Source organism: Myotis nattereri (assembly GCF_964212035.1).
Source record: "Myotis nattereri genome assembly, chromosome: 11".
NCBI lineage: Eukaryota > Metazoa > Chordata > Mammalia > Chiroptera > Vespertilionidae > Myotis > Myotis nattereri.
In genome coordinates, this window is record NC_138086.1 from 56,575,653 (window position 1) to 56,588,065 (window position 12,413).

Consider the following 12,413-nt stretch of genomic DNA (forward strand, 5'->3'; position numbering starts at 1 on the left):
GCATGTATTTAGTTTTAAAAATATAAGTAGGTGTGAGTGAGAGGTAAACTTGAATTTTACACAGAAAAGTCTGTATTCATGACTTTAGTGGTGGTATTCTGAATGTGCTCCTTATAACATAATTGGCATGTTGCTCACATGGGCACTGACTCAGCGGAAAACTAACCACTTTTGAAAACACAGTTCAAGACCTGTGCAGATGAGCAGTCAACAGACTCATTGTCAAATAAAACAAAAGGCCTAAGTGAGGTGAAATCACCTGAGGATTCCCTCCACCCCTATTATACCATGGTATTTTGCTATTGTTTAAATTAAATTAATGTTATCAGTTATCTTTTTTAATCAGTGAGCAGTTATTGCAGATTATGTATGATTTAATTTACAAGGTAAATAAAGGTCTAGATAACAATTCTCAAATTAAAATATAATCCTTTGCTTCTTTCCTAATATTTAATTTCCCTTTGGATATGTTCATAAAACATTTTTAGTGCTGTCAAATTTTTTTAAGTTCTGCATATTTTTAAAGTTCAGGATTTCAAAATCAATATTTCTATGGTTTACAAGTATGTATAAAAAGGTGTTGTCTGGCCGGTGTGGCTCAGTGGTTGAGCATCAACCCATGAACCAGGAGATCACGGTTCAATTCCCAGTCAGGGCACATGCCCCAATTTCAGGCTCCAGCCCCAGCGCGGGGAAGGGAGGGGGTGTGCGCAAGAGGCAGCCAATTGATAATTCTCTCATCATTGATGTTTATCTCTCTCTCCCTCTTCCTTCCTCTCTCTGAAATCAATAAAAATATATTTTAAAAGAAGAAAAGAAAGAAAGAAGGTGTTTTATCATTTGACCATTTAGGTATAGGACAATTAGATGGAGAAGGACTCCTAGGATTTGTGCTGTCTTTTTATAGTGGTTGACATTTGTTGAAAAATGAGATTTTTGGAAATTTTTCAGTAGCTTTCCGTTATTTTCATTACATTTCCTAGTTTGGGGGTGGGGGGGTGGGGGGGTGGAGAACGTCCAGGTTTCTTTGGATTAAATTGACTCAGTACAACCTGTCCTTGTGAACATTTTATGATTTCCATAGAAAACGTTTATTATTTACCTCTTTTCCACCATTTTCTAAGTGTGTTAAAGAGTCGTTAGAAATCAAAGTGTGTGTTGCTGCTCTGTTACCACCAAGAACGACTGAATTTTGAACCCCTCGACACTCTCTTCTAGCTGCTTTCGAAATCTATTGAACAACTGAAGCAACCAGGCAGGCACCTGGAGGAAGCGGAGGAAGAGCTGCAGGGGGACCAGGCGATGCAGGAAGACAGAGCGCCCTCTAGTGGCACCAGCACTAGGAGCGACAGCAGTGTTGGTGTGGAGGACACACTGGGACAAGTTGGGGCTGTGAAGGTCAAGGAGGAGCCAGTGGACAGTGATGAAGATGCTCAGATCCAGGAAATGGAATCTGGGGAGCAGGCTGCTTTTATGCAACAGGTAATAGGCAAAGATTTAGCTCCAGGATTTGTAATTAAAGTCATTATCTGAACATGAAATGCACTCCAGGTTTTGGTCAATGGATATAATTTCCTATCACTGAATAATTTGATTTTAGTGTTTAAGGGTTCTAACTAATGTGTATATATATCTATATAGAGGTCTCTCTCTATACTGATCTCTGTATAGATATCAAGGTTTCATTGAAATTTCACGGGCCAGGAAATACCTGCTACACTATTACGCTACCACATAGTTATCCAAGTAACTAACAGGCTTTAAATCCATCCTCAAGCCTGCCACATCAATTACTTCTAAGGAAAACGAACTCACTGTTGTTTTAGTTTCTCTGTTGAGATCAGTGACTGCTGGATAGTGTCCCAGTCTGATCAATGACACATTCTATTAGTTCTTGATTTCTTTTTGATATGTAGAATTCAATTTTCCCAGCGTTGTACATAATGTGTCATGCTACAGTCTTGAACACTGTTAAAGGTAGTCTGCCCCTTCCTTCCTCTCTCATTTCTGTTAAGTGAAATGTTCTGGTTACCATGCCAATAGTCCTAGGTTACTGTATAGATTGCAATTGAAAATATTAGGAATAGAGGTGGTTTTAAATATATAGATGCAACGTACAGCACTATTTTAAATATTACATGATGTCTCACCGAGCACTGCTCGTTTTACTTTATCTTGTGTTATTTGATGACACTGTCTATCAAAAAAAGATCAAGTGAAGCAGATGCAAATGCTGTTAAGAACTAACGTGCAGCCTACGGGCCAATCAGATACCCTATTGTAGTATCTGCAATTATAGAAAACACAGCAACAGTAAGATTGTCATCTAATATGAAGTCAAAATCACATTTAAAAGGAGCAAGCATATCATATTTTGTTATCATTATCCCTAGGATCTCTTAAGTATAATTCCATGATAACATGACAGTCGCCATACCATTTTGGCAAAATTAGCAAAGTGGCCCTTAACAAAAGAACCTACTTGTACATAATGCACCTTTAGAAGGACTGTGTCCTTTGAAGTTATAAAATACAAACAACTTTGAAGGCAACAGAAGACTGTTTATTTAAGTCACTTCTTTGTCAGGTTCCTGCTGTTCTCCTACAGAAAACGGATTCTATGAGGCTGAGCAGGAAATGCCTTGTGGAAACAGGAAGTCCAAGTGATTCATGTGCTGGGGAATGTAGGGGGGAGAAACGGAGGATAGTGTTTTACTCTTTCTGTTTTTAAAGGGCACTCTATGAATTGATTTATTGTCTAAGAAAATAACACCACAAGTAGGGAAATTGTTAAGGAAGCTTTTCACTGGAACATTTCCTTCAATACTCCTTTTTGATATGTTTACCTTGTTTTATAGGTTTACTTTTGTTAAGCTAGTTAAAGATTTGTCATATTAAGTCCCCTTTAATATGAATAATCCAAATTGACCTAGAATCTTTGTGACTTTTTTTCCTATTAAAATATTTATATTTCTAAATCCGAGGTATTAAAAGGTGTAGTATCCTGTTTCAAAGGAGATATAGCAGTTTTGCCAAATGTAGACATTGTACAATTGTATGTTACTGGCATGTGTTGTTTACATTTTGCTGTGACATTTAAAAATATTTCTTAAAAAAGGTTACTGCTAAAGATACATTATCCTTTTTTAAAAAGTCGCCATTCAAATTAAATTAATATAACTAGAAGTTAGAAAGTTTAAAACTTTTCCATATAATGAAAAAAAACCTGATAATTTGACAAATAGCTATAACACTTCCTATTACCAACATATTTTGGTTAGTATATTCCTTCAGATTAAAATGACTTTTTGTCAGTTATTTTGCATTAAAATATGGCATTCCTAAGATAAAATTGTATATTTTCTCCATCTCATAAATATACATTTTCTTTAAAGTCTTTTTTTCAATTTCATAAAAAAGGGATAGTGCATCTTTTAAAATACATTTTATTTGGGGAGGAACATGTGGCTGAGCAGACTTTTGTATAATATTACTTCAAAGATATGTAACGAAGAACAAAAAAAAGCCTATTTTTTATAATGTCACTTGAGAGAGCTTCATCAGTACAGTTGGTGGACGTTAATTTGTTTGAATTTGATATTCTTTGAATTTAATCAAGAAACTACCTGGAACCAGTGAAAAGAAAAGCTGGACTTAAATAATCTTAGAGCTAATTGATAATTGTCTCTTTTAAAATCTACTGTATTTATTATAATTTACACCCTTGATGGTGATTTCTTGTTTTGTGTTGTAAATATATTGTTTGTATGTTTCTCTTCTTGCCTTCTGTTATAAGTCTCTTCCTTTCTCAAATAAAGTTTTTTTTAAAAGATCCCCTTTCATACATATGGCTTTGTGTAAATTTGATATCTAATCGAATTCGAAGCTCATGCAGTAGGTGTCACATACCAAAATATATTGCCATTCTTTGTTGAAACAGAAAAACAAACATATTTTGAGTAGTTACTTCTATGCCATTAAAAATAATAAATCCAACAATAATGATTTTAAAGTATTTATGTCAGCCATGATCAAGTAGCAAATACAGGTAAAATTTGTTGCATTTTTAATACCCCAGTGTGGCCTTTTCCATGATATGTTATCATCTTGATGTCAGTATAAAATTTTATGTAAATAGATGTCAATTCCTAACTTTTCTCAACTTAAAAAAGTTATTTTAATCAGATTAATGTAATCCCTTGAATATAACAAACACTCAATAAATATGAATATAAATAATTTATCATGTATTATAACAGTACTATCTACTACAGTGAGAGTCTGACCTCTAAGTATAAAGTGATAGTACATAAATTTAAAGAGAAAGGAGTAATTAAATTACCTCACCTTATATGGAAATCATTATTTAATACGACTGTGAGAAATAAGGAGTCTGACTCAGGTAAAGGGAACTGGGCCAGACACATCCCCCAGGCCAGGCCAGACCTTGTTCCTCTTCTGGTCAATTGCTAGCAAAACTTATTAGCCAATAGTTCATAATGTGTTGTTGTGTACTTGGTTCCATAGGTTAAAAATATTTGTTGTATTTTCTTTGATCCCCTTAACCTAACTAATAGTGTCATACAAATTAAAGTTACTCTAAGTCATAACAGTATTGCCCTAGACTGTTAAAAATACTGGAGCTAATATCATTGACTATTATAAAATGGACTATCATTCCATAATGCCATACATTTGATAATTTGGTCAGAATTGTGGGAATATCTTCGGTATTAGTCATGCTTTCCTGAAAATTGCCTTTGGACTGTAAAATTACAAGATGAACTAGGTACCAGCCATCCTCAAAAAAGAGATGGAGGATTCAATTAGATAAATGGTTTTATACTGTATGTTTGATTTCCAAAGTGTAAAGTGGCTATTTCAATAAAAAGCATCAGTCTCAGCTTTTCTGAAGAAAGTTTTTCTCTTTTCTGAAGAAAGTTTTTCTTCAGAAAAGTGGTTTTTGCCAGGACTCACAATAAATATCCATTACATTTCCTTAGTGGAGGTGGCTGCTGAAATGGAGATTGCTGCTTTTCATAGATCTGAAAAAGATAGTCTTTAAGATATTTTTATGTTTCATCTTTCTTTTTTTCTAAAGGCTGTAATAGGAAGGAATTCAGACACTACAAATTTTTTTGAAACCTAATACTCAACAGATATACTATAGACAACAGTATTATTTTTTGATGTGGCATTTCTTTGTGATATTTTTTCATTACTGGAAATATGCAATGGTGGGTATATAATTGTAGGCTGACGATGATAAATAATCAAGGTCTTCAAATTATAACCAATTATAATCAGGAACTCAGAGATGCAAGGGAAGGATTTTGAGAGGTAGGTTACCATTCCTTTCATAATCAATAATTTTAAAGGGAAGGAATGGGAGAGCAGTCAAGCAAATAAAACAGGATATTGGGAATGTGACTTTTCAGAACCTTCTGATTTCAGAACCTATTCTCATTTTATAAAACAAAACAAAACAAAAAACAACTTCTTAAAGGCTTATAAACTGTAGGGTTTAGACAATGCAAATTCGGGGGATCATCTTGATTTGCAAAAAGACTTTTAATTAAATTTTAACTATTGCAAACATACAATGTACCACATTTTGTTTTAAGTATCTTACATCTGTTAACTGAGTCCTCAGAACAACCTTATGGGGTAGGTATTATTGTCCCATTGTAGAGTTGAGGGTACTGGGTCACAGAGAAGTTAAGGTCAAGGTCACCCAGTTAGTGACACTCTAGCTCTCGTTCGTACCCACAAACCCAGGCACGAGAATCCCTGTTCTCAAACCTCACCATCACACTGTACTGTGTAACATCCTTTTACATGTCCAAGTTTATTAGTGCATTACCCCCCCCCTTCTCTGTCCATCTGCATTTTCAAACTGTTTTGAATCAGTTTTCTCTTTTAATCATTGCTGTAATTTAGGAGATTAGCACTCTTATTTTTTCCTAATTCGTAGATGAGAAATCTAATTATTGTAAACATTTATGCTCAATTTTTAGAACCGTGAACATTTGTGAGTTTATCTTTTCTGAACAGTGGATGGACACTGGATTGTTTTCATTTGGGGGGTATTATGAGCAATGCTGCTATGAACGTCCATCTACAAGTTTTTGTGTTAACACATGTTTCAGTTCTCTTGGGTATACACCTAGGAGTGCAATTGCTGGATCATAAGGTAACTCTGTTTAACTTTTGAGGAACCCCCAAATTATTTAACACAATGGCCTATTTTACATTCCCACTAGCAGTGTATGAGAGGTTCCAATTTCTCCGCATCATCTCCAACACTTGTAATTGTCCCCTTTTTTGTAGCTAAACTAGTGGGTGTGAAGTACTAGCTCATGGTTGTTTTGAATTTCTATTTTACTAATGACTGGTGATGTCGAGCATCTTTCCATTTCTTATTGGATGGCTGTACATTTTCTTTGGAGAAATGTCTATTGAAGTCCTTTGCCCATTTTTAAATTGCCTTGCTTGTTGAGTTGCAAGTGTTTTTAAATATATTCTGGATACCAGGCCATTATCAGATATATGAATTGCATATATTTTCTCCCATTCTGTGGGTTGTCTTTGATTTTCCTGATAAATGGCATTGGATGCACAAACATTTTTAGCATCACTGAAGTCTAATTTACTAATTTTTCTTTTGTTGCTTATGCTTTTAGTGTCACATATAAGAAACTGTTGCCAAATCCACTGCCAACAGAGATATACACTTATGTTTTCTTTTAAGAGTTTTATACTTTTAGCATTTACTTTCAGGTCTTTGGTCTATTTTGAGTTATATACATTATTTTTTAAATATATACTTCCATGCTTTTGAGTTATTTTTAGAGATAAGAGCTTAATGATGCTTGGACTCCATTTTCTCATGCATGAGCTGTTTCCCTGATTTCGAAGTTTGGTTTTGCTTCTTTGCCTTCCTGTTGCTGCTGCTTATTACTTCCTAGCTTCTGATGCTGCTTCTTTTTCTCTTCCCAATGAATCACTTAAATTCTACAATCTTGATGTTTATTATATCTAATATAAACCAAAGAAAACATAAAGTTTATTTTTCTTTTAAGAAATGCCTTTTATTCTGGTGACCTTTTGAAACTAAATTGGAGTTATTTTTCATTTATATGGCTTTAAAATTCTACCTCGGTTACCCATTTTTATTTGTCTACTAGTCCTTTGCACTTAAAATTTCTGTTGAACTAATGTTCGCGTCTCTGCTTTGGACTTTGTGCCTTCATTGACAGAATTTCTGCCAAGACCGCTATATTGTACTGTCCACACTGATAGCCACAGGAATCTATTGAGGATTTAAAATATAACTGGTACAAACAACATGCGTTTTAAGTGTACAATACACAGCAGACTTCAAAGACATAGTATAAAATATATATTCCTATCTAAGTAACAAAGATATATTGATTACATATTAAAATGATAATGTCTAAAATTTATTAGGTTATATAACATGATGAGCATTCATCTTACCTGTTTGCTCTTACTTTCTTAATGTAGCTCCTAGAAAAGTTAAGATTACATATATGCTTGCATTTGTGATTCACATATTTTCCATTGTGAATGCTGCTTTAGATTGTATTCCTCTCATTTTAAGTTATGTTAATAGGTCTCACACTACATTCCTTTGGAAATACGTGGGCTATAATACCTGAGCAAAATACTATTTGCTCTTGCCAGTATCTTTCTATTGCTGTCACCTAATCTAACATACAGGCAAAAATGCTATGTGGGAGGAGATCTGTGGCATCTTAATGGTTAAAAGGTTTAAATATTTCCTTCTTTATCTTAAAAGCAACTCAAAGTCTATCAGATGTTTTATTAACACTATCAGTTGAAAGGACAATTCACTTCTTCACTCACATCTCCAAGTTAGTAAATTCATCATCTGTAAAATGGGCTTTTTTTTTTTTTTTTAAGCTCTACCCTTTCTGTCAGTGGAACCACCGTTTAGACTCTGGATAAATTATCATGAAATCATCTCTTTTTATCTCCTCTTCATTTTTTATAGTAAGCAGTTAGTATTCCTATTTCTGATTTCAAAGCCATCATATCGCTTCATTTTCTCTTTGGCTGTACTTTCCCTAGTCTCTACCTTAATAATAAATTGAACTTATATAATAAAAGGGTAATATGCAAATTGACCGAATGGCAGAATGATCAGTCGCTATCATACGCACTGACCACCAGGGGCAGACACTCAACGTAGGAGCTGCCTCCTGGTGGCCAGTGCACTCCCACAAGGGGAGCACTGCTCAACCACAATTATGATTTTTCATAATTTACCTTCTATATGGATCACTGATGATTGATTTTATTTTATTGTTTTTATTTTATCTGAGACATATTTTGGTAAAAATACAACATATCAAATAATTTTCATTTAGCACATGAATTTTTCTATATCAGTGTATTCTATTGGAAAGATGACAACGTGATTCAAATTAATCTTAGAAAGTGAATTGACCTCGTCTTTTTGAAGATTTAAATAAAGAAAACTATACTGACCATGGGAAAAAATAATGTGTTGTTTTTGACTATATATGCACTGAACTTGAAGAGTGGCATTTGTTTGTGATTCATGTGTGGGATTGCCTTAGAGCAGGGGTCCTCAAACTACGGCCTGCGGGCCAAATGCAAATACAAATATTGTATTTGTTCCCATTTTGTTTTTTTACTTCAAAATAAGATATGTGCAGTGTGCATAGGAATTTGTTCATAGTTTTTTATAAAAACTATAGTCCGGCCCTCCAACGGTCTGAGGGACAGTGAACTGGCCCCCTGTTTAAAAAGTTTGAGGACCCCTGCCTTTGAGATATACCTGCCTGGTGGTTACAATGCTGATTCTGTAGGACTTCAGAAGTTCCAACTTTATTGTCAATTCGCAACTCCACCTGGAGCAAATTGCTTAGTTCTGCCAAGCGTCAGTTTACTCCTTTGTTAAGTGTGATCACTGTAATTTTTTCGTCGGGGTGTTGTTTCTGTAAGTAATATATGTGGGCATCAGAATTAGTACCAAGGAAAAATGAGCAAGTGCAGATGTCCTTGACTCTCAGTGGGGTCATGTCCCAAGAAACTCATGATACATTGAACATATTGTCAGTCAGAATGCATTCGTACTACACCTTAGAGCAGCGGTTCTCAGCCTTGGCTGCACGTTAGAATCACCTGGGAATCTTTTTAAAATCCTGATTTCTGGGTCTCATCCTCTGGAAATTCTGTTTCTTTGTTACTAATGTTGTGGCCCCACCCCATAACAAAGAAACAGAATTTCCGGAGGATGAGGCCCAGAAACCAGGATTTTAAAAAGATTCCCAGGTGATTCTAACGTGCAACCAAGGTTGAGAACCACTGCCTTAGAGCAGTGGTCAGCAAACTGCGGCCCCTTGAGTGTGCCTCTTCCACAAAATACCACGTGCAGGCACGCAAGTACAGTGAGATTGAAACTTCGTGGCCACGCTCAAGGGGCCAAAGAGCCGCATGTGGCTCGTGAGCCGCAGTTTGCCGACCACTGAAAAGTATTGGTGGCTCACCTCGTGTTCTCTGATCACTGCTGCCCAGCATCACGAGAGTGTCCTATCCCATATCCCTCACCCAGGGAAAGATCAAAATTAAAAATAGGGTTTCTACTATGTGAGATTGATTGCTTTCACACCATGGTAAAATCATAAGTCAAACCATCGTAAATCAGGGGCTGTCTGTACTCAACTTTTCAGTGTTTTTTGCTTGTTACCAAATGCTCTGAGCTTTTTTTTTTTTTTTTTTTTTTTTTTTTTTTTTTTTGCAGGAGGTGGGTGGGGGAGTTTTCTCTATCTCCAGTTTGGTGAATGTTAAACTAGTTCCATCTGAGAACAAGAATACCTGAGATGATTTCTTGATCTTAAATAAATCACTCCCTGATTTTGAATAGTCATCAGTTCTCCTTCTAATACAGTGGGGCCTTGACTTAAAAGTTTAATTTGTCCGAGACCGAGCTCGTTAAGGAGCTCGTTAAGGAGCTCATTAACTCAAATTACTCTGTCAACTCAATGCAAAAAATGGACCAAGAGACAGCTGGTATCTCAAAAAACTCGTTAGTCGGGACACTTGTAAGTCAAGGCCCCACTGTACCTTCATTTAACATGATAAAGAATAAGTCTACATTATATTGTTAGCATCTGACATGTTTTGGTCATGGTGGAGGTAATATCAAATCCCTCTTTATTTATACTTTACAAATTAAACTTAACATTCAGTTTTTTGGTACGTATTTTAAATGGTTTGATTTTTGCTTCATTGCTTGAGTTATCGGACTAACTTGTAACAATATCCAACTTCATTCCTTTATTTTTGTATTTTGTTTACCTCATTCAAGTTGTAAGTATCTCCATGTATTTTATACCTTCACTAGAGGCCCAGTGCATGGATTCGTGCACTGATGGGGGGCATTGCCTGCGGGGATCGGCCTGCTGTGGGAGTGCCGCTCATCCCGGTCAGCCGAGCGGCACTCTCACTGCGAGAGCTCACTGACCACCAGTGGTACAGTCCCCAGGCCTGGCCTGTGATCGGGGCCATCTTCCCCAGATGCCCACAGCTGGTCCCGCCCCTTGCCGCCACCCACCCCTGCTTACCCGTTCGCCATCAAGTGATTGGAGCCTGCCAGCTGGAGGGAGGAACCAAGAAGTTGGCCATTCCACCTGCTCTCCAGCCCCACTCCCCGAACCACCCACCCTAGTTCCCCGTTCACTATCAGGCGATTGGAGCCTGACAGCCAGGAAAGGGACTGAGAGGTCAGCTTTTCCCACCCGCTCAGCGGCCCTGCCCCCACCATGGGTCGCCCTCTCTGTGTGGGGCGACCGGCGGGGTGGGGGCCTTGGCTTGGCACCCCCTGCATCCCCCACCACCCACCCCCAGTTCCCCATTTGCCATCGGGCGATCGTAGCCTGCCTGCCAGGGAAAGGGACTGAGTGGTGCCTCATAGTGACTGGTCAAGTGGTCGTTTTGGTTGTTCCCCCATTAGGGTCAATTTGCATATTACCCTTTTAGTATGTAGGATAGAGACCCAGTGCACAGGTTGGGGCTGGCCAGCCTGCCCTGATGGGGGCCCCAGATTGGGGTGGGGGGGCCCCTGCTGGGGGGCGGCGCTGGCCAGGGCAAGGGGGTGCAGGTGGTTTGTAGGCCGCGCACACCCCTGCTGGGGGGTGGGGCCAGCCAGGGCAAGGGGCTGTAGTCATTCTGGTCTCTGATCATTCTGGTCGTCCCACTGTTTCAGTCTCTGGGCTTTTATTATATAGGATAATTCACATACAAAAATCCACTCCTTATATATGTACAGTTTGATGAATTTTCACAAATGTATACAGCACCATCTTGATATAGAATATTTCTGTCACTCCAAAGAGTTACCCTCCTGCTCCTTTTTAATCAAGTTCCCACTCCCACTCCCCACCGAGCCCCAGGCAATCATTCATCTGTTTTTTGTTACTAGGCATTCGCTTTGATTTTTCTAACATTTCATATAAATACATCATTTAAAAAGAGTCTGTGATATTTTCTGTCTTGATTTTTTTTTTTTCATTCAGAAAATGCTTCTAGAGATCTATACATGTGTGTATCAGTAATATGGTCTTTTTATTGCCGGATAGTGTTTCATTCTATGGATATGCCACAATTTGTTTATGCATTTTTTTAAAATATATTTTATTGATTTTTTACAGAGAGGAAGGGAGAGAGATAGAGAGATAGAAACATTGATCAGCTGCCTCCTGCACATCTCCCACTGGGGATGTGCCTGCAACCCAGGTACATGCCCTTGACCGGAACCGAACCTGGGACCTTTCAGTCCGCAGGCCAACGCTCTATCCACTGAGCCAAACCGGTTTCGGCTGTTTACGCATTTATCTATTGATGGAAATTTTGGTGATTTCCAGGTATGGGTGATTATGAGTAAAGCTGCTATGCATTTTCTATACCAGTCTTGGTAGACATTTATTTCTTTGGGGTAAATATCTAGAAGTGGAATAGTTGAGTAGTATGCTATTTGTTTAACTTTGTAAGAAACTGCCAAGTTATTTTGATTGCTTATTACTTTACATTCTCATTAACAATGTCTTTAGAGTTCCTGTTTCCAACACTTGGTATTGTCAGGTAATTTTTAAATATTATGAATTCTAGTGGATGTGGGGTAGAATCTCAGTGTGCTTTTATGCTGTGTTTACCTAATGTCTCTTCATGTGCTTATTGGCAATTTGTGTATCTGATTTGGTAAATTGTTGATCCCACTATGTTGCATGCTTTTTATTGGAGTGTCTTTTTATTATTAAATATAAGAATAACATACATTCTGCACTCAATCCATTTCTAGATATATATGTTGCATTTTTTTTTACCTGACCCATAGCATGTCT

General features: G+C 37.2%; 1 protein-coding gene across 5 annotated transcripts in view; it reads left to right on the top strand.

The window, feature by feature from the left end:
- Positions 1-12,413, top strand: part of HDAC9 (histone deacetylase 9) — an 847,690-nt gene that overhangs the window by 528,950 nt on the left and 306,327 nt on the right. For 4 of the 5 annotated variants that reach the window (XM_081102525.1, XM_081102526.1, XM_081102528.1 and 1 more), the window contains one exon: positions 1,219-1,482. In XM_081102525.1, coding sequence (XP_080958651.1) covers positions 1,219-1,482 — 264 coding nt within the window. Of the gene's footprint in view, positions 1-1,218; positions 3,833-12,413 lie in introns of those variants that run through there. The other variant, XM_081102524.1, reaches the window with a different exon arrangement.